We start from the raw sequence: 24,234 nt of genomic DNA, 5'->3' as shown, positions 1-24,234 counted from the left end.
AATATCAGTTTCAACTAAACAATTAAGATGTTATCAACTTATTGTTATAATAATTGTGTAACTTCGTAGAAAATCAGCAATAAAATTTTCAAACCACTTAATGCAATTATTACTTCCCGAGCGTAAGCTAAGGTAGTATAGTAATCTAGACGAATGCCCACTTTTATATTTTCTCGACGTTTTATAACGAAAAGAGTAGTCCCCCGTTTCCGTCTGTCTATCTGTCTGGTGTCTGTTTTCATTTGTATTAGACACGTAACCTCCGAAACTGCTGGAGCGATTGTTATCAAATTTTGCATGTATATTAGAAATATCATGCAGATGGTTAAATGCTAACCAAAATTTTGCTAATCATCTCCACCAACAATTTGATGATGTCATTTCAAAGAATTGTAGGTTTATTTGATTTCAATGTTATAGAACAATATATTCCTATATGTGTGTTGTACGAATCCGCTTTGAGTTTGTCCCTAACCGTCCAAAATTTTTTAAAAAACATAAGGCAAGGTATGATAGTAGTTTACCATGAGCGTAAGGCATCTCTGTCGTAGTTTAGTGGTTAAGGTTGAGGAATGTGGACCGGCGCGTTCGATTGAAAGCTTAGTCTTTCATTTTTAACCTTTTTTTTTCTCTTTTTCTCTGGCATTGTGTATTATCTATGTTTATGACATGATAACAAATTTTGTATTGGTCAAATTAAGAACGAATCACCCCATTGTCTCGAAAATGTGAGAATATGCACGTCTTTATATAATACTGATAAAATAAAAATTATAATATTCAGAACATTTTGTTCGATTATGGTTTAATTAATAATTTTAGTTCTCTGTTTTAAGAAGACAAACTCATCCAAATCAAACTAAATTCTACGTGACATTATTTCGATGTATAAACATAAATAAACACTTGAGCTTCAGATTGCTACGCTATGACCTAGTGCTGAAGGACATTTTATCCCGTTAGTTAAGTGCTTTAAATATATTTAAAAGATGCAACTAAAATGATATAATTTAAAGTTTTTTTCATTAATTAATTTTATCACTGATTTGAATTTAGAAATACCAGTCACTGCATTTTTATTTTAACTTTACATTAGTAACAAATCTCGTAAAGTGTATATAAATTTGTATTTCTCAGGATGCACATTAAAGAAGCTAGAGCGAACACAAGTTTAGTAGAAACGCTAGGTGGTAATTACCACGATAGTTACAGTGCAAATAAAAACTTCTTTATTTCCACTGTTTTGTGTTGCAGTTTAGTCGAGTCCAGTACGTGATAACCACTTAATTAATAATAGAATCTGACTCCAGAGAATAATGGGTATTTGTCAAAAGTATCTTGCGTCCCTTCCCGGTTTGAAAAATATGCTGTTTTTATGACGTACAGAAATGTTAAACAACAACTATAGTGACTGGAATCTCAAACAGTTTACCGTTCAATTATTCAAATTTGTTAGCATGTTTTGCGCTTTTGTTTCTAAACGTAATAACACTAATTACTCTGCAAATGCAGCTGCTCTGAAAATCCCTATTGCAGAGCTTTACAACACTTTGCTCTGAATTTTTACGGCACGTAATGCGGTAGCATTTGTAAGGTGTTACAGATAGCTGCTGCAAAGACCTATTAAAATCATGCTCAGTTTGTTAAGTTCAATAAAAGCCTCCACGCTTGTACTGCTGTTTAAACATGTTTGTGTCACACTATATAATTTATTTAGAAGACTAGCTAAGAATATTTCGATCCACCTATTACATAAGCGCTTACTAAGTAATTTCACATTATGTATATTTGTCATAATTAACAATATTAGCGTCTAATCAGTGGAAAATGAAGCTTTTAATAAGATATATGAACAGCACTGTTGTCCATTGATTTGATGATTTTTGTTTGTCGTTAAAGACAATCTAACCAGTTTATATTTTTCACTTCCCTAGTGTAAGCTAATGAAGTATTGTAATCGAGTTGATCGGTCGACTCCTTACTTTTATGTTTTCTCGACATATCGCGAACCCTAGAATACGAAGATATCGGTCTCTTGTTTCCGTTTGTTTGTCTGTCTGTCTGTCGTCTGTCCAGATTTTTATTAGACCGATAATCTCCGAAACTACTGGACTGATTGTTGTCAAATTTTGTATGTAAGTATATTACGAATATCATGTAGATCGTAAAACGCTAACTAAAATTTGACTAATTATCCCCAACCACAATGGGATGATTTACAATCTTTTTTTATGTATAGCGTTTGCACGCTAGACGTCCAGATTTGTGGAAAAATTTCAAAACTGTATAGCAATATTTTGCAATTTAACTTTGAAACTGTAAAACGGAATACTCTGAAAACTGTAAACGTTTTAAGGTTATATTCATCATGGTAAATTATTGTTAATCAAAATATATTAGTTTATCTCCTCCGAAAAAATTGATGACGTCATTTCAAAATTTTGCGGAATAAATTTTTTTGAAATATGCAAAATATTTTGATGATTCTATACTTGCGGTTTATCAACGCACTCATAATTTTAGAATCACGTATACAGGGTAACTCAAAAATTAATTAATGAGTCAAATTATTGTAAGATTATTTCATCCCATTTTTCTAAAAATTTGGGAATACAATGTCATTAGTATTACACTCCACCTATCCAAATTGATAGATGTACGTGTCCTTGCAAAATATTAATGATGTCGTCACAAAATTTTGTTGAGATATTATATTTACTTCAAAAGTTGTAATTTTTCGAAAAATCTGGATTTGTTTTATTTTTTTGCATTGTTCATATCCATTGCAACAATGGTGTCGATCAGAAAACCGACTCTTGTGAGTAAGGCGGCAAACCGCCAGTGATGCATATGACCCTCGCGTCGGTGCGATTAACTTTCAAGTGGCTAACTGTACGGTATAAAAAGGGACTCGTTTTTCCTTTAAATTCACATATATACAGCGGCGTTCATTCTACACACATTAGATGTAAAGATTATACACTGACCGGCAAAAAAAATCGGCGACCCTGAAAAATTTCCCAAACCAAACTTGTGATCGTTATTTTATTAAAGAACTATTCACTGTTGACACATGATGTATAAATTAGCAAAAAAGAAGACATATAAACGCAGAATTAAATTTAATTTAACAAAATAACAGAAATAGAGCGACAATTTGTGAGACGTCTGTAAGAGTTAACGGCATTATTTTCGCGTGAAAACTTTTAATCAAATGATGGAAAACGCTGTTTACAACAACGCCCTCCTTTATTGTTTTAATTAAGAAAATATCATGCTTGGTCTGTTTCTGTTATTTTGTTAAATTAAATTTAATTTTGGGTTTATATGTCTTCCTCTTTTTGGTCATTTGTACAACATGTGTGTCAATAGTGAATGGTTCTTTAATAAAATAACGATTGCTAATTAAATAATTAAAAACATATTTTTTTTAATATTAAAATTAATTAATTTCCTGAAAAATCAAAGAAATTTAGAAACGATTTGAAGGTTACCCTCTATCCGACGAATGGTTACTTTCATGACTTTTCATGACCCTAAAGTATGAAAACGTAGGTCTCGCGTTTCCGTTTGTGTCTTAATTTCTAAGTGTTATATATTATACACATGTTCAATAAAGTTCTGAATGTTTAATTAATTAATGTAATAATAATGTTTCTTGATGATTGTTAAGCTGATAACAATGGTTAGTTAAATAAATGACAACCCAATTCGAAATAAAGAACGTTAGTCTTTGTCAAGAAACTTTAGATTAATAATATTGATTACCAACTATGGTTTTACATATATTGTTGTACTATCGCAAAAAAATCGTCTAGTAAGCCCTGAAATTTATTTTTAAAATAATGATGTTGGTTCAGCAATTATTTGAAACTTTATTTGCTATTATTTGACCGTTAATGTTAAACTGATTCACACATTCAATTTCAAAGGTTGCTAGACAACTTTTTCCTCGATCGTATGGCACATAAAATGTACATATCCACTTTAGGTGTTTAAGTAAGCTTTTGATTAATTGAGGAAGTGATTTGACATACAGATACGCTTAGAATTTTCACTTGACTATGTAGTGCACTCACGAACCACCACTGATTTTGACAATGTCAACAAAATATTTTCTTTCTCTTCTTCATTACTGAAACTTTTATCGTTTTATTTACAAACTGAAATAAAAATTCTACCCTTTCCTTCTTAATCTTCAACTTTGGTTACATTGGTTTTATTTTTATTAAATGAAAGCTTCAAATATTGATTCGCACTGAATCAACTCAGCGTTCGCGGTGGATTAATTTTTAAATTAAAAATAGTCATATTTAAGTTCAGCAAAGATATTTAACTCTGTAATAAAAACACACAGTTTTACGGAGCAATTACGTAATTAATCTCAGGCACTGAAGTGGCAGCGAGTACAGAGATTTTAGTTTTAATGAAAATGTGAAGACGGCTTTCCTTCTAATCAGTTTTTTTAATCAAAAAGATGAGGTGTTCGCGTTAGCAGAAAAACTCGTCCAAACTTCCATGCTGGTCGATTCTAATTAAGTTTAATTTAAAATCGAAATTGTTTACCTTGTTATCTTTCTGCCAGGAACACGATCCGCGTTTGTTGAACACTTTGCATACAAGAAGAGCGTCCTGACCAGGATTGACTTCGGTGTATGAGGGTTGTTGCTCGAACCTTTGTACGCCACCCGCTCCTGCAATAAACCCAAGACGGTTAAAATATGCGAAACAACAACAATGGAGTAACATACAACAACTACACTCTCACTATGCTGCTGCAGAAGGCTTCTGCATACAAATGACAGGAGATTTAGCTGACGCCACATTTGAGCCCCGGTTCCACCCTTATTAACACATATTTAATTTACGACAGGCAACAGCCCTGACTTACGAATGCCCGTGCATCATTTCAGGAAGTTAATTAGCGCAGCAGACTACAGCGTTATGAAAAATAAGAATACAACATTAATAAGTAAATTCGTAATCAGGAAAACTATGCGCATAGAGCTTGAATAATAACGCGCAATCACTGAAATCGCGTGTTGTCTTTACGTTCGAGTGTAATCTAAAATTTATCTGCATCGTGCATACTAATATCCCTAAATCAAGATTTCCACCTGAAAGACGTCCACAAATATTTGCGTGTTAATCTCGGAATGATGGAATTAGAAATTATATGCCCGATGAGGAAATGTGAAATATTTATTGAAATTAATGGCTTGAATTGAATATACCCTTAAATAATTGAATCCCTGGAATGCTATTTGTGAATCAGGTCAACTGTAAAATAATAATGATTTTCACCACATTTCCGTGGTCTATGTTAGTAATTTGGTGGCACATTAGTAACATGACTTTTTAACAAAAACAGGTAATTGTCCCAGCCTAATAAAACATGAATTTTTTATAACAGGGAGACTAGCATGAACTGCTATATATCAGCTAAACAAAAAAAAGCATTCGTTGTGTGAGCTGCGGAGTATAAATGTAGCACTACCAACTAATAAATTTTAGGTAGATCTGGTGCTAGTAAATTTAATCTTTAGTCTTGCAACAAATAAAATACGCTAATTGTGTTTCTTGCTTTTCTGTGATTAACCGATAATGATTTAAAATTTTCAAATAGAACGTCCCTCATCTTTGACGCGCCCCAAGCACATGAAAATTAAATGGCCACTTTCGATTACCAAACCCGAGGTAAGAGATTCTGCTCATTTTAAACGAATTTTACCGTACAAAATTTTAAGATGGTGTAATCAATTTTTTAAAAGGGATGAGAAGATAAATTCTGTATAACGTTTCACCATTTACCAGTAACCTTAAAATACATTATCTGAAACCGTTCTAAATTTTGGTTTAAAATTAGCTTAAATTACAACAAGTAGGGTATATTTTTACTAAAGATTTTTTTTTAATTTCGGAAAGGAAAATTATTAATTTTTATGTGAATAATGTTGCTTATTATTCTATACTCACAATTTCTCAGAAATTGAACAGACTTTTTCGAAAATAATAGAAAAATTTGTGTTGAGGTCCTTCATATATGCAAAAAGACGGTCCACCATTGACGTAAACTCTGGAAATTGTAACCACTTTGATATTATAGTATTTATTTTGTTTTATTTTTATTTAAACTAATGTTAGGGTATTATCAAAATTAAAAAAAATAAATAAAATAACAATGCAACAAGTAACCCTAATGCCGTCATTTAAAAATATACAAGTGTCCCAGTTAAAACTTTGTGGCCTTAAGTTGAGTAAAATAAAGGACTACTAAAATATCTATCAAAATCAAATCAAAATTTAAAAAAATATAGGTCATATTTGCAGTGTGCTAGCTTTACCCTAGCTAAAAACAATAGCGTTTGCAAGGTCACGGATTTTTAACTCAGGCAATAAAACAAACTGGTATATCAAGTATTTTTCTGCTACTGAAAAAATATAAAGCATTTTCTTTTACCCACATAAAAATCATACCTCATTCTATTTACTACTTCCCTCACACTCTGAGCGGCGATCTGAGGCTTGTCATGTCATGGCGGATTAGGTCAGATTCGGTCAAGTCAGATTTCTTTGGTGATAGTTTTTCTCATAAATTTATCAGTCCAGTTAACTGATTCATTAATTTTTTTTAAACAATTTATATATGTATATAACACGTTTAGGTGTTATCAAAAATCACTCATCAGTGTCCTTAGAAGCTAAATTATTAATAAGAAAATTTTTTATTGTCTAAAAAAGGTGAATCCTAAAAATGTTGGGAGATATGTTTTTTTTTTAATCTAGAGATTTATTTTTGCGATATAACCGAAACAATTTCGTTGAGATTCTTTCCTGCACACTTCTCTGAGAATAAAGCTGAAAACAAAGAGTTTTAAAATGCGAGCGCAGCGAGCATGTTCAGGTGTAATTTAAAAAATTATTTGTTGGTGTCCCTGAGAAACTAAATTTTTAAGAAAAAAATTGTTGTTATTTAAAAATGTGAGTGTAATGATCGTGATCACTGTGTCTCTGGTACTGAAAAATCCCAAACGTGTTCGCTATGCTCGCATTTTGGATACAATTTTTTTCAAAGTAATTTAACTTCACAGAAACATTTCTAGGAATATTGTAATAAAAACTAACTAGCCCTGATGATCGTCCATTCGTAAGTCTTTTTAGGACACTAAATTAATTTAAAAAGACCATTCGGAAAACGCGTGCAGCGAGCATATTTTCGTTATTTAAAATTATTCGTCGGTGTCCCTGGGAAGCCAAATTATTATTATTAATGAGAGAATTTATTAGTGTCTAAAAAAAGGGAATCTTGAAAATGTTTGTATGAATACTAAAGTTGAAAAAACCCCAGCAAACTGAACGTACTCGCTGCGCTCGTATTTTAAAGGTTTCTTTTTTTAAGGTAATAAGTCTAGAGGTTTATTAATTATTATTATTAACAAACTAAACAGCTTCACCCAGATTCTTTCTTAATCACCCTATAAGACTAAACTGCGAAAAGAACACTTAGAATGTGAGAGCAGCGAGCATGTGCAGATGTTATTAAAAATAATTCACTGCTGTCCCTGTGAAACTAAATTATTAAAAAAAAATGTATTTATTTTTTAGAAAATCTTTAAAACAATTGTTGGGGAGATGCTGGAAACCCGAAAGTGCTCGTTGGGTGTGTTTTTTGCATACTTTTGCGACTAAACGTAAAAAAAAAAGAACGTCTAGAGTGCGAGCGTAGCGAGCAGGTTTAGGTTCTATTAAAAAAAATTGATCTATGTAAAGTTATACAATTTTTAGGAAAATGGGGTGAGTCGATTTATTTTGGTCACTAAAATAAACTGGCTTATTCATTAATTTTTTTAAGACACCCGGTATAAATAATTACAAAAACTATAAATGTATTTATAAACCACAAGATGGAAACAAAATGCCTATTTGCATATTTTAGATAGAATTAATTCGCTAAAATTTTGCGACGACGCGACGTCTTCAATTTTATGGGCGATATAAACGGATTCACTTTTAATGTTTAACTATTTATAATGTTTACGATGACCTTACAACGTTTGCAACATTTCAGGGCATTCAGTTTAACAGTTTCAAAGTTAAATTAATTGTAAAATGTTGTTACTCAATTTTGATTTTTTCTTTCCAGAAATCTGAATCTGTGACGATAATCAGACAAATTTTGGTTAGCGTTTTACCATATACACAATATTTCTAATAACTTATTTACGTCTAAAGACCACATAATGCTACTCGTATATTCACTTTATAGAATTATTTCTGATAATTAACCATTCTAAGTTTCAGAGTTCCATCTATTCAGATAACTGAGGTATTACTGGTATTATTGGGACAGCCGGTATAGTGACTGAAAAAGTAAGTATTCAAAAATTGTGACTATTTCTGTTATAAAATGTTAGTAATGCTAGATATTCATAACTTTTTGTGAAACGACTGAGACGAAATTTCCTGCGAGCATAAAATACGTAGCGTAGAAAATGCACAAAGTACTATCGCCTGAAGCATGTACATTTTATAAAACATTAATGAAAAGTTCAAGTGGCATTCTGAGCCCAGTTTATTCCAGAAGAAATTGTGATTCATGAGTATACCTCGATAAAACGACATTGGGTAATTTTTGCCTTATGATTATGATTTATTTTTTATCAAAATAAAGAGTTTATTCCATGTTTCCTTCGTAAAAACAAATTAAATTTCATAACATGACACAAAAACAAAATCCTGTTATGCACAGTATTTGGTCCTTTTTAGTCGATGCATTACCATAGTGTAGATTTTTTGTCCTATTACATCAACCACACGTTACTCCTATTCAGAACACTACTTACATGTAACATGAAATTCAGTTTTCCAAATAATCTACAAAATACTGTAGATAGGAAAAGGATAAAAATGATTGAAAAAATATTAAAAAACAACTCTCCAAAGATCAAGGTTTTATTTTTAACTTATCTTACAAAAAAGGTGTCTCCTTTGTACTGGTTTATTGTAACTACTAAATGTTAAAAATAAATTAAACAAAATGTGATACCTGGTTAACAGTAGTTAGCAACGTAGGAATTTCTTTTATAAAAATCACGTCAGATGTAATTTCTTACAGAATGCAAAAAATTCATAATTAAAAAATGCGTTTCATTCTTTGCATATCTGAATGTTGGCGAAGCAGTTTTCAAGCTTCCGGAATATAGCGGTGAAATTAGGCTATGAGGAGATTTTACGTGCAACGAAAATCTATATTTTGATACGAGTGGTAATTCTGAATGCGGAAATTAGTCAATCTTACATTCACCCCAAATATAATGCATAATTTAGATAACTGGTGTAATAGCCGGAAACCATGGAAGTTTGCCTATGAAATTAATATTGAATTTCAGAAAGAGTTAAACTTGTTTGCATGCAGGGAAACTAACGTTCTTTCTCAACATCACATTATATTGGCTAGAATAACGTGCTTGCAAAAAGTTCGTTTAAAGGTTATAACTTACGTATTTAATTTCTACAGACAAAATATATATTTTTAGGTTAAACACATGACAAAAAGCAGGTATAATTTTAATAATTTTTGACAATTTTTTGGCCAACATCAAGACTTCTTATTGTTAGAGCTAAACGGTATAATATATTTGAAGAATACGAAAAGCTTTGTAACGGGCCATTATATTTTACTATCTAGTAGGCGATCTGCATTTATTACACCAAAAATATAGCTGCAGTAAAATACGTTTTATTGTCTATATCTTCTTAATTTTATACGTATAGCGTGCCTTAATAACATAAACCATAATTTTGCTTACATTGATTATTTAAATCACTTATTAGGATAAACATAAAACTGAAAGTGCAGCAACAGATCCTCCCCTTATGTGATAGTTTTGGTCCGAAAGAGAAGATTTCTTATCCGGTTAGATATTATTACAGTAAATTTGCCACCGCCTTAAATCTCTTGTGCGTTCAGATTAAACTATATTTTCAGGAGTCCCATTTCTGTATCAGAGACGCGGCCGCTGGATGTATTCTCAACATTAGCATAGCATTTTATCCAAAGTGCTCCGTGGTTTGAATATTAATATAAATTCACGGTACAGTCTACATATAAATCATCTGAAGATGTATGTGAGCCGAGAATTTCACTAATGCCACTGTTTACATTCACCATAATCTATTTTATATCACCGCGTCAACGCATACGAGAGAGTCTCTGAACGTTTTAAAGTTCTTTACATAATTTAATTTGTACCCAAACCACCAACGGCATTTCTGCAAAAACCGGAGAACTAGTTTGAACTGCTTTGCTATAAATTAAATCTCTAGTGGCAAGGTGGAGGAAAGTTATAAAATAGAAAGACACATATTTGTGCTTCAGAAATTATGTTTTTAAAACATAAAATGAAACTTAATTCACCTTTGAACTACGGACTTCTACGGAGTTTTCTTAAAATGCGACAAGTTTATTTATAAAAATTACTTGAGAGATTTCCCTATAATAAACTCCTCGATTTAGTCGATATCTTTGTTACCTAGAGCATATTTATCTGAGCAACGCGAAGCAGAGTTTGTAAATTCTGAATAAAATGTATCTACTGGAATTTGTGGTTGACACATGAAAATGTCGGACGTCAATGATGACCACTTATTATATCTACGTTTTCGCGTTCTTCCTAACACAGCTGGAGCCATTTGTCAACTATTAGATGTCATTTATAATATGTTCACCGCAGACCTAACACTTTACTTAGGTCATGAAGTTCGTTCAATATTCCAAATTCAAAAAGCGATATGCAAGTATTGTATAATTTCGCAGTTCGTAGGCTACCTGATGAACTTAATCAAGTTTAAAGCTCAGAATAAAACCCATAAAATTCAGTTATGATGTGCTCGTGTATGTGAATTCTCAAAGGAAACGTACATAAGAAGAAATATACTGATATAAGGGAAAAATTTGCTGCAACGAACCTAGTTTTTACATTACCTTAGCAACTGTGAAGACTAGTACTTTGTTTTTTAACTACTCCGCAAGTAGTCACTAGTTTCATTTAAGTCATAACCGAAGCAGTCCGAGCTATTGATAAAGATTCATACAAACATGATTACGTATTAGTATCCTCAAAGCGTGTAGTATGTGACCTGGTCAAAATGAAAAAAAACGCACCTTTAATCACTCTAGCTGCTCTATTAATTTGTTTTATACGAGACACGTAGTTACGTATCCCTGTAGAGACTTTTCGTTGACCTTTTGAAATATTTAAGACTAGATTTTACATTTAGATTTAGTTTGAACGATGGGCGTATCCAGTAACTCGATTCCGTTAAAGCAGTGGCTACCAACCCCGGGCGATAACCCAATCGGAGTGGCATGGGGTTGAGTTAGAAAAAAAAAGTTGAGAATAAAATTATGTGTAAATAAATGCCACTTAAATAATTTTTCAAAAGCTTCATTTTTTGCAAGTTTTTACTGTGTTCTGGATTGCATACTGTTTCTGGTTTAAAATCGCCCGCTGAAAGATTTGGATTCACTGGTTAAATCTTCTGCTGAGGTGTGCGCCTTCGACTTCTGGTTAAATCCAAACATATGAGTGCACACTGCATCAAAGGTTACCTGATAAATTATCGGTGTGTCTGACAGTCTATCAGTGAATGATTAGCATCAAGTAATGTAAAATCATGTTAACTCATTCCTTCTTCTTAACGCTTCAGGGTGCTGCTGGTTAAGTACAAATGTTTATATCGCATATAACCTAGTCAAAGCCTTAAGACAAATTGTTCTAGGGTATATTTATAATTGTCTATGCCAGTTACAGTAAGTGTTTAATTAGTTTGCCTGATGTACAATGAAATAGTTCGTGTGAAATCATAAACGAATGTCGTGTTATCAGTTTCAGCATGTCCACAAATAACATACAAGAAAAAGTTCCTTTATAGTTCTATTTCTCATTTCTAATTGTGAGTAACAAATGATGAGAAAAATAGTTTACTCATCCAATACCAACTTGAAGCCGTTTGTTAATAGCACTTCATAAGTACTCATAAGTGTAAATGGTTGGATATTTGAGGTACAGTTGTAACAACTACTGAAAATATGGCAACTTCCAACCCTGTAGTTTAGGTACGTAGGTATGTGACGTGTTTCTGGAAAAGTTCAATTTCGGTTTTTAAATAGCCTAATTGTAAACCTTCTTAAGCAAGCTGTCAACATGACAAAATTAACTCATTTAATACTTCCCAAGTGTAAGCTAAGGAAATACGGGAATAGGGTCCATCCGGATGGATTGGGGTCAAATTTTATATGTACTTTAGGACCACTTTTAGATGATAAAACGCCAAACAAAATTTGTGTAGTCTTCCCTACCAACAATATTATAATGCGACCTCAAAATCTTGCATAGTTAATTCCACATAAATTTAAATCTGTCTTTATTTTTCACCATATATATCTGACAGGGGGCTTAGAGCAACGCAGGATCAAAAAGAGAGTGCGGTCTTCAACCTCCACACCTCCCGTTGTACAAATACAAAAGAGGATGGGGAGGCAGGAGACCACCTTTAAAGGGAGCCATCAAATACCCCAGGGAAATCCTGAGAATAACCTGTGAGGTTATTCTCAGGATTTCTATTTATTTAGATTTAGATGTCTTTGGAATGACTGAACTACATAGTGCGCTTTTTAACGTGGTCCTCTTGGCTAATCTACCAAGGCTGGTGGAGCTGACCCTGTGAATACCGGGACCACCTGTGGACGCAGGGGTCGTACTTCTCCACGGGAAGGTCAGAACCAATGGGCCCGTGTCGAAAAATGGCTTCTCTTCTACCACAACACCTGAGACTGCCTCTCCAATCAACCTCTTCGTATTTGGTTTTGGCATGGACGAGGCCAAAATTACCAGGGAGAGAGAGCAGGATTAATTATATTCTGTCCCCTTTCAGTCTTAAACTTAAGGAGAACGAGGTGTCGGCTCAAGAAGACAGTCCCCTATTGAGGAGGCAGAAACCCTATTGAATGAATCCTCTACCAGTGGGGACGGGGCCCCATGAGACATAAATCGCGTGTCTCCTAAGATAAGAGTGGGATTTTGGTCAGATAAATCTTATTCAGAACAATCTGCAGCACTGTCGATGGTTATTTTGTGTTAGTGATCGTCGATACCAATAGAATATAAAATCGACGGAAAAAATAGAGAAGACCTTGACCATTATCAATGACTCTAATGTTAGCTTAAGAAAAGTTTCCGTCTAAAAAAAGTAGGTCTGCGCAAAGGTACGCCGTGATGGAACCGAAGGCTCAGCTTACTTCAATGGGAGGTAAGAATATTTTTCAACAGATCAAAAAACACTAAGAAAATTACCACAAAGAGTTTAAGAAATAATATTAAGACAGAGAAAATGGAAAATGTGGAGATCCTTCTGCAACAACATAACGTCGACTGTTTCTGCCACAAGGCTGAAGAAAGTAGTCTTCAAGGACTATTCATATCAATCAGATTTCGTACAGAAAGATTATGCTACTTTTGCAACCACCTTAAAAGAGTCCGCAGAACTTCTGTTGCAGACTATGTTTCCAGGTAGCACAAGGACTACTTCACATTCCAAAAGTAGCCGGAACTCAACCTTCTCCGACAGACTGGGCACTGGCTGCAAAGGTAGTCACGGTGGCAAAACTGGAATGGATAGTTGACTGTTTTTCCCCGTATAAATTTCCGGGAGTGGACGGTAGCTCTCTTGCCCTCCTGAACATGAGAATGAGCAGATTACGCCTTATTCTGGTACCAATGTTTCAGGCGTGTGTGGCTTTCGGAGAAGCACGACGTAGATCTCACCCTGAGTAGGTGGGTGAGAAATAGGAAGGTACGGATTAATGTAGGTGGCACCGAGATCGTAGCTGTTGTGGACAGGGGTTGTTTCCAGGGAGGAACAGTTTTTCCTATACGGGGGACACAGTCGACAGTCTGATTCGACGCTTCAATGATGATTTTGTTGACACGAAAAAACGCAGACACATTATGTGAATTAATGCAAGCTGCAATAACGGTAGACGAAGATTGGTGCGCCAAACACACCCTCCCCATTAACGGTGAGAAGACGAAACTAGTCCTGTTTATAAGGAGAAGGAAAATTGGCACATTACATATGCCAAAAATGACTAACGATTGAACTGGAAGAAGCATGTAGATGAAAAAATGGAAAAGCAAGCTCGGCTCGCTGGAACAATGAAAACCACTCTCATAGATGCTTTGGAGACACTTTTCTGCTTAGCACCTCTTAACTTTTATATAGAGGAAGCGATAATGAGGACGTCTCTAAGGCTTCATTCCTTGGGAGTGTGGGACAAACAGCTACCCATTACGAAGCACAATCGTATCTTGACAGAATCGTTCAATAGAATACTTCTGTTAAGGATAGGTTGTAACCAAATGGGCACAAAATTAGTATTTAAGAAGACATAGAATATCAATTAATGATAATTCAGAAGGAACAACTTACATCGATATCTATGTCGATCGCTCCATAACAGACAGTGGTTCAGGGGCCGGGATCGGTGTGCCTTTCAGGGCCCATATTTCTGTCTTACAAACAGAACTGATGGGAATAATTCAGGGAACTAGGACAGTGGCAGAATGTGCAATGGGCGGCAAATGAATACGCAAACATACTTACTGACAGCAAGTCGAAGCTATTGATATGGGAGTGCGGACAAACGTTGAAGTAGGTATGTAATGCAGAGCAGTAGTGTGGAACTTGGTTGGATCAAAAGGCACAGTGTCAATGAGGGAAACGCGAGGGCAGATGAGATGGCGAAAAGAGCTGCGGGTATGCTGTTCTGTGGACCCGAACCAGCAATCATGCCTTCGATCGCCCTCTTGGAGTAACTCGTATGGTAACATTATATACCCATAGACGACATGATGAGTTGTTGTCAGCAGAATAGAACTTGCATAGCGATGCCAGGGTAAATTTTATTTCTCACTTTTAAGACACAAATTGAATAAACTGGTAGAGTTCCTTATGCGACATTAACAAAAATCTACATACGGCAGAGGTAGCAACAGACCCAAACTGTCGTAGATGCTATAAGGAAGAGGAAAGAGCTGAACAAGTTGGGTAGCTTGACAAGGAGCGAAAGGACACCCTAATTTGGACCGGAGAAAGCACACTAGCTCTAAAGACAAAGCCTAAGTGCCGTATTTAGAAACCAAAATGTAAACACTTTAAAACTGAAAAACCGCACACTCAGATGTTTTACAAGCATAGTATATCGTTAATCAAAATTTATCTGTTTATGTACAGAATATAATGAGTCCAAATTTATTGTGTATCAATCCATTCATATTTTTAGAATTGCTTGTACAGGTGACTAAAAAAATTAATGAATGAGACAATTTATTTTATTGGTCAAATAAAAAATGGTTTACCTCATTTTCCAGAAAATGTGGAAATACAGTACTGCTTTAATTAGGACTACCTATATTTATCTAAATTGATGTCGAACGTGTTTTTGCTAAAAAAAATGTTGATAACATCTTCATAAAGTTTTGTAATGGAAAAACTCATGCTTCTTTACCTTTAACACTCCACACACATATCCTTATTTTAACTTACAGGGGTTTTTATAAAAAACGATTTGTAAGATTATATTTTATAACTTTCCGAAATTGTGTAGTTCATGAACGAGGGAAGTTCTAATAATCTCAATAACCTTAAATCAATTTTTAAATTCTCTATTTGTCCCTTTGCCTAAAACACATTCTCGTGCATCTTCTTTTGAATGTAAAACGTTTAAAATCCAGTTAGTTTCGTAAATATGTAATATCCCACCAGTTTTTGTTAGAAAATAAGCCACCCAGAGAGGACAAGAAGATACTCACAAGAGTGAAGCAAAAAATGTAATTCTCGTTATCGTTACCTTACTCCTTTGCTATTAATTTGTTACATTTGTTAAATGTTGAATGTTAAAGAACTCTGTTGAGAGATGCAAAAGTAAAGGTAAATTTCATTAATTTCTTTTGTAGTTTTTACGATAAAAATAAGTACTCTACATAAATTTATTCATGTCTGAATAAATCGAAGTCTCTCATTTTCTATTTGACTTACTTTACCAATCAATTGTTAGTGTAGTTCTGTTCATTTAAATGCATTATACAATTATTATCGTTAAACTAAGTTCTGAATTTTAATTACACGCTGCGTGTAACTTGTTGTATTCAAATTAAATCTCAATAATCAGTGCGCCAAAATCTGTTACATTAAACACTATACTTTGTATTAGGTAGAAAAGGAAATTGTTTTTGTTTTTGTTTTAGATCTATAAGCTATGTCTATTTGAAATTCATTTCTCCACCGCTTTTTCCTGATTTCAATTTTAATCATTTATTTTAAAAAAGGGAAGTATATACAGCCTTGGTATAATTTTTTAATCTTAAATTAAAATCTTAAAATTTTAGGAATCATTAACATTATTATCCTATTATTCTGTATCAACCTACAGTGAAGTCCATAGTTCCTAGGAGTTTTATTTTCTCCCAAAGAGAAAGAGAAAGCACAGCTGTTGCATAGGTTAACATTTTCATGAGTAATGTATGAGATTCAAAAATGCAAACGTCTACTGACTTCTTACATCTGTAAAAGGCTGAGCCGTAAAATGTTTTAGCGACATTGAAACACTTTTCAGAAAAGGATTAGTTAAATCATAGTTCCAGTGTCAGCTTGAATTTAATCCGAGTGGTGAATACTGGCTTATTCAGGACAAAAATAAAATTTTGTGAATAAATATTTTACAATTTTTCAACAATAAAATTTCATCTGCTGATTAACAGCATAGCAATTGTGGTTTTTTAACATAAAGTGAATTTCCAATTAAAACGAGCTTTAGATATTTGCAAAATAACAGACCATGAAAGTATTTGCACACAATGAATTATAGCTGAATATTCAAACCTGCGTGCCCCGTACAACATACATAAATAATTTTGTTTCAATTTATAGATTGCCATTATTGTTATAAATTATTCAATTTTCTATTTTAAAGTGCTTTAAAATAATGAATGTTTGAAACGTTTGCATTTTATTTTCAAATTTTTTACTTATTGGTAGAGCTCTGTTGTTAGTATTGTGTCATAAAACGAAAACTGTGTAAATTAAGACATTTTTCTTCTCAAATAGCTTATTTTATTGGCTTTGTAAAAAACTATTTCAGTAATGGACGCTTTCGAAAGGCATTAAGTGAAAATGTAGTATAAATAATAATTTAACGATGTTGTTTTCACGATATTGGCTTTATTTTATCAAATAAGTCAGAATGGTAGACAGTAATAATTCCTTTTTATTGCTTATGACAAATATCAAATATTAAACGTCCTAAACTAAGCTCACTTTATCCGTTTTGTGGAACCGTTCTGTTTCGGTGGTAAAAGTATTACAACATTCATCTATTGCTGGTTTTTGCAAAGAAAACGGTAAATACTTATGTAATAATATCAGTTTGGTAAAAAGATATACAAAAAATATTGTATACAATTGATTATTTTTGTAGAGTTATTCTAACAAATGCTTACTGTCATGATGTCCTATTGTTGCCTGTTAACTATAGATTTCATGAAAAAAGAGAAGGTTAAACGTCTGTGGGCCAAACGTAGCCCTCATCCGACATTAAGAACAAACTGATAGGAGAAAGAGGTGAAAATTTTGAGGCTTGGTTTTGTTGCTGCTACCCGATAGTGCGATTTTTAAGTCACATTAGGCCCAATTCTGACTCAAACCTGTTAAAATTTAAAGGTTGTTAAAAAATAAACAGCCAATCAGATTTACGAATTTAACTCGTTACTATGGAAATTTGCAATTTAACACCCTTTAAATTTAACAACTTTGATTCAGAATTGCCCCTATAGTCACTTTCTGAAACACACATTCCTGAAACACTGTATTCCTTGTGCATCTACTTCGATTTTTTAGAATTTCTTCATAGAATGTTCTAACATTATTAGTATATAAATCGACTTATTTAATCTCAGAGAGGTAGTCTAACTTCCATGAAACTTTGGAATTCCACAAAATGTTAATAATAATTAAAAAACTCCGACACAAAAAGTTACTCCTTAAAATGTCTAAGATTATGACCTGGTGAAATGGCAACATATTTGAGAATCCTCTCGATTAAACCTGCTTTCAATAAAGAACAACACACTGAAATCGGTTCGTCCGTTTAGGAGCTACGGTGCCATAGACAGGGACATACAGACAAGGGGTTCAAAGTTATAACTAGAGAGCGGATTTTATGAAATTTGCATATCCGTTATTTTTTGCATATAAGTCTTGATATTTAATATGTGAACGAATCATGCTAATTAAAAATGAATACAGCTATAAAAAAATTGCATATTTGCATATATTTGCCTTCTGCTGCATATTTCACGTAACGGGTGCATATTTTGCATTTTTATCAATTTTTGGGCTAATTTAAAAAAAAAATGTCATTCTATCGGCATTTATCTAGAAAAACGAAATTTCATGAATCATATTGCAAATATTGTCCTGAGCTTCAAATAACTAGTAAAGGTTTGGGTTTTATGGTAGTTTGGAGAAACCACCGGGTGTTAAGCCATTCTTCCAGGTAAATTCGGGCTCTAATTACTTTTGGAAATACCGTTCATTCCCAATATTTTTGTTCGTTACGAAGGGACGTTGTCCTATTATTTTTCATCGTGAGTTTGCATTGAAAGCATTTAAAGCGATACATGTGTCAATATGTCCAAGACAACTCAAATTAATTTATGGATTAAACCTTTCTTGATAAAGTGAAGAAGTTACGCTGTGAAATCAGAAAAGACATTAGGTACACATATTATGAATTTATAAGAAAATCTGAAACTTCTCTACAAAGCCATCTGAAAAAATTTTGGTCGTTTGTTAATGAAAAAAAAGAAAGCCACGAATGTTCCTGGTCTCATGACCTTTGAGAATCATACCTTGACATCTCAACAAGATATAGTCAACACATTTGCTAGTCGCTTTAAAAGTATGTACAACTGCGATAACGAGAATCATGTCTGTGATGTAATATGCCGTGATAATTGTGAAAATATCTGTGATAACTGTTTTAAATATTGTTGTCCATCTTTTGATGTTAGAGTAGACTGTGTAAAAAATGTTATTTTAAATAGGTTCTCTATAAGTGACAACGACATTCTTAAGGCTGTAAAGGGTATAAAAGCGAATAATATCTGTGGTGCTGATAACATACCGGCATTTTTGATTGTGGATTGCATAAGTTGTTTTCTATCTCCACTTTGTCATATATTTAATCGGATATTAATATCTTCACAGTATCCAACAGTATGGAAAACGTCAAATGTTGTGCCAATTTTTAAGTCGGGTGACAAGTCGAACATTAAGAACTATAGGCCCATATCTCTCATCCCAAATTTTGCTAAATTGTTTGAGTGCATATTAACAGATGCTATCTATGCCCATGTGAAATCTGATATTATAACTGAACAACATGGTTTTGTCAAGGGCCGCTCCACTACAACTAACTTATGCGAATTCACGCAGTTTGTCTCAAATGCTTTAGATAAAAGTTCACAAGTTGATGCTATATATACCGACTTATCTAAAGCATTTGACAAAGTTAATCACTGTATTTTATTAAAAAAGTTGGAAAGTTTTGGTTTATGCGATAATTTAATATCTGTTCTTAAATCTTTGTTAACTGATAGGCAACAACGAGTTTTGTGTAAAGGATTTAGATCGTTGATATACAAAGTTAACAGTGGAGTTGGTCAAGGATCAAATTTAGGTCCTCTTCTTTTTATTATATTTTACAACGACGTCGTAAAAGACTTGGGATGTAGGGCATTTGTATACGCTGATGACTTGAAACTGGCAAAAGTTGTCAATAGGGCTGAGAACTGTTATGAGCTACAAACCAGTTTAGAAAAGTTACTGCATTGGTGTAATAGTAATAAGTTAGAAATTAACAAAAGTAAATGTAAAAAGATTACCTTCTTTCGTACACGTGAACCTATTTCCTATTATTACAATTTAGATGGTTATGTACTTGAGAATTGTCAACAGATATCTGATTTAGGTGTTGTTATGGACTGTAGTTTGTCATTCGCCCCACACATCCTGCATGTCACCAAGACTGCTATGCAACAGTTAGGATTTATTCGTCGTAACACCATGGATTTTGTTAACATACAATGTATCAAAATACTTTTTTATGCTTTAGTAAGGTCAAGAATGGAATATTGTTGCATTGTATGGAAGCCGTATTACCAAAAATATATTGACTTGTCAGAGAATGTCTTGCGCAAATTTGCAAAGTATATATTTTTAAAAATGTATAATAGGTATCCAAGCAGACATTGTGATCAATCTAGCTTATTGTCTATCGTCAATGAACAATCTTTAATAAGAAGAAGAAATGCAGCTAGTTTAATTTTTCTACAAAAACTCACTTTAGGTCAGATATGTTGTCAGGAGCTTCTCCATGAAATCAAATTCAATATCCCAAGACAAATTAGCCGATGTCCAAAGTTTTTTTATTTTGCTATACCCAATACTTTTCATCATTATAACTGTCCATTGATATATGCTTTTCGCTTATATAATTCTGTTTGTGATGGTCGTCTAGATATATATTTTTTCATAATTTTAGTAAAGCTAATGTAAGGAAACAATTGTTGGAATTGAATTATGTGTAAGTGTACCAATGTTTTGAGCATTATGTGTTTATTGTAAATTTAATATTGTTCCTGTGGTTGTATCCACTATGGACTATATATTAGTCTGCTGGATAAATAAATTACTTTATTATTATTTATTATTATTATTACTTTTCCTGAACTTATTCTTCAAGAAGGAATTCTGTTTTGTCGCGCCTGCTCTAAACCGGTAAGGATTTTTATACATCTGTGGACGTAGTACGCACTTTTTCTACTTACAAAAGCATATTTTAGAATTACCGGAAAAACTTTTCGTTAGAATATTTCGAAAAATATTTAAAAATAAACTGTTACCAAAATGGTAATTAAATGGTCGATTACTACTATTTTTCAATTTGTTCTGTTTATATTTATTTTTTAGTATAACAATATTATCTTTAAAAATGTGATTTGTGTTAGTGAGAATTAATTAAACACTTTGCAATATGATTTATGTATTGTTTGTAATAAAACTTATGCCCGGGAAACCTGTTTTTGTAATTTGTAAATAAATTTAGTTCGGTTATTCCGATTTTTTTTTATTTTTGGAGCATATGCAACTGCATATCTCTGCATATATTAAGAAAGTTACTGCATATTTGCATAAATTGATGCATATCATATGATCATATTTCTCAAAATTTTGCTGCATATTTTCCGCTCTCTAGTTATAACACAAGTGGATGATAGAATGATCCTACTACAATATTTTCCTTAGTGTTAAAAAAATAAAAGTTTCACTGATTTTAGTGACCCGATTGTAAATTCGAATGGGGCTTAGGTAAATAGCTTCAAACAATTTGTTGTTGCATCTCTACCATGAAAATAAGCTAGAAAAATACGTTCATGCTTTGAAAGCAATCAACTAATCAGATCCTATGCCTTCTTGTTTAATATTGTGAGTTTTTTGGATGACAATACACGCAAAGCTTAAAAGAAGTTGTGGTAAAGTTTCGTAATTTATTTTGTAAATAACGTATTAAAAGTTTTCCACAATTACTGAATCGGAATAAAGTTTTAGACCTTTAAAATTTTAACGAAGGCATTTTCTATTCTTTCTAAATAAAACATAACACAGTCAGACAAAATTAAAAATATGTACCATAAAAACTGTACTGCAATGCAGATGCCATTAATGTGGTTTTAAGATTTGTAATTGAAAAATACTCTTAATAAATCAAAAGGAAAATTTAATTATGACCTCACAGTTGCGTTTCTCTGTATCACAAACCAAACAACAATTGTTCCACAGAGCAAAACTATTATTATTAGTAATTTCGTAAACAAAAATTAATCTACTCTCCTATAATTCACGCAGAAATTTCAGTTGACAGTAAATGGTTACTTGCCATGTTTGCTTTCAAGGAAACACGCCCAGAACTAACTTCAAATTATGAAGTTTGTCCACCGGTTATAATTGTGCTTTTGATATAAAGTGCTTTGTGTGTATAAGTATTGAAGTGTAATTAACAATAACCGGCTTTTCTAATTAATGTTTCCCACTAAAAACTTATCTAATAAAATTTATTAATTAATTTAAGTTTTGTTTAGGCAGCAGAGCATACAATAATTTCGGCTGTCTAATACCACACCTGTTACATCTACAGCCAATTTTTTGCTCACAAAGGACATGTACAAAAACATATTTATCTAAAAATTTAATATGAAAGTGATATAAGTAGTTAGACACTGGTCCATCAATAATGGACAAAGTTTAAGCACTATGGATTGAGATAAACATTATGTAATTACATCGTCAAGAAAAAGGCTGAGTAAAAATGTGCATTTGATTTTAACGTTTTAAGAGTTAAATGTACTCGAAAATTATTAAAATATGATCAAACTAAGATGTACCTATTTCATCTCAGTCCCCTGTACACACATATTGCATCTTTTGGAAACAATCTAATCAAACTTTGTTCAATTTCTCGGAAAGTTTACGAACACACTAGGTAAAGTGTTATTTTTTATGAACACAAATTCCAAAATTAACAATACAAATCATCTGGTTTCATTTAAAAATGTTTTCGTAATATAATGTCACCATTGTAACGAATGTAGGTATTAATAATGTAATGAACGGTAAATTAAGCCCCTTTGCTCTTTGTCATCACTCATCACCTTTACGTTAAAGATTTAGAATTAGTTGTCTGGATAATTTGTTTAAACTTGCTACGGAATCGTGTTACTGAGTGTCTTCGATTTTTGTAAAATCAACTTTAGATTGCTATCATTTCAAGCGAAATTGGTAAGGAATGGTCGGAATTTAGAAGAGGAAGGTTATTGCGGAGTAGAATGACTAGTGAAATGTCAGGAAGAAGGAAGAGTGTGTCCCTTCCTCAACCACAAGACGGCCTAGACGGCCAGTGATACATTACTGTGGCTGCCGACAAGTAATTAAACTCGCCGACGATCCGTCAGGTTAAGATTTTTAGAGAACATAGCTATGTTCTTAAGAAAACACATTTTTTGAATTAATTTTTTTCATACATCAACTCGTAAACAATCATAATAATGTTATTTATATAGGCTTTCAGTTGAGAAATGTACGATAAAGGAAAAACTTCTAAAATGAGTATATAAGGATTTATTGCAGTACCTTCGTAGAGAATTCACAGGGTACGATGGAAGTGTTGTAATACCCAATAACAATAACTTATTCTGGTGTGATATTAAAACAGACGTGTGAGAACATAGTAAATTCCATTCTAGCGAAACATAAAAAAGAATATCGCTGCCATAAACGATTCGTAGCAAATTGTTCTATAAATAATAAAATTCACTTCTTTTCTCTAGATAAGAGAATTATTCAAAAATCGTTTACACAGGTTGGAATTTAGAAAGGATTTCTTGCATTTAACAAAAACTTAATAAAGTATATTACTATATTAGTGTGGAAAGGTTAAATACAATTTATCAAATTTTGTTTCTTTGAAAATAGCAATACATTTAATACTAATTGTTATTAAATCAGTATTTGATGTAAGACTAATTTTTATTATGTTTTGATAACAGATACTGTCACAATTGTTGGCGCAATTGGTGTATTATTTTCTTTGTGTCCGTCTTCTAGCAGGAATTGCTTTGTTCGCTCTAAGCTTACACGAGGTTTTAACAAATGATTAAACTGAAATAGTCATAAAATTCTCTAGGCGTCACAAATGTTACTCGCAACTTTTGTTTGAAATTCCAGTTTGTGTGATTTGCTAGGAATTTGAAATGTTCCAGTGGTAGTTACTCGGATATCTACATTCTTCAGAAACATTACTCTGTTCGGTTGAAATCGGATACCTTAAATATATTATTTACATTCACATCTAGCTTTTGACATTTGCGGTTACATTATTTTCTAAAATAACATAGTCCATCTAACAGCCTGAGGTCTTATATGTAGACAAATATGCTTCTCTAGACTAATCCATTTATAGAATATCCTTCAATTTATGTTTTGAACGTCTTTATGTGGCTGAGACGAATAATTTTTAACAGTTATTGCATAAAATGTCTAAATAAACGGATTCTGAAT

The 24,234-nt window shown here is 32.7% G+C and overlaps 1 protein-coding gene across 3 annotated transcripts in view; it reads right to left on the bottom strand.

Moving 5' to 3' along the window:
* Positions 1 to 24,234, bottom strand: part of LOC135128126 (uncharacterized protein) — a 513,893-nt gene that overhangs the window by 290,384 nt on the left and 199,275 nt on the right. For all 3 annotated transcript variants that reach the window (XM_064054997.1, XM_064054998.1, XM_064055000.1), the window contains one exon: positions 4,567 to 4,694. In XM_064054997.1, coding sequence (XP_063911067.1) covers positions 4,567 to 4,694 — 128 coding nt within the window. The remainder of the gene's footprint in view (positions 1 to 4,566; positions 4,695 to 24,234) is intronic.

Source organism: Zophobas morio, unplaced genomic scaffold, assembly GCF_036711695.1.
Source record: "Zophobas morio isolate AGI-343-1 ecotype UQ-CSIRO unplaced genomic scaffold, CSIRO_AGI_Zmor_V1 ptg000012l, whole genome shotgun sequence".
In the NCBI taxonomy this organism is placed as follows: Eukaryota; Metazoa; Arthropoda; class Insecta; order Coleoptera; family Tenebrionidae; genus Zophobas; species Zophobas morio.
The sequence above is the reverse complement of the archived record's forward strand: the minus strand, read 5'-3'. Positions and strand labels throughout refer to the sequence as shown.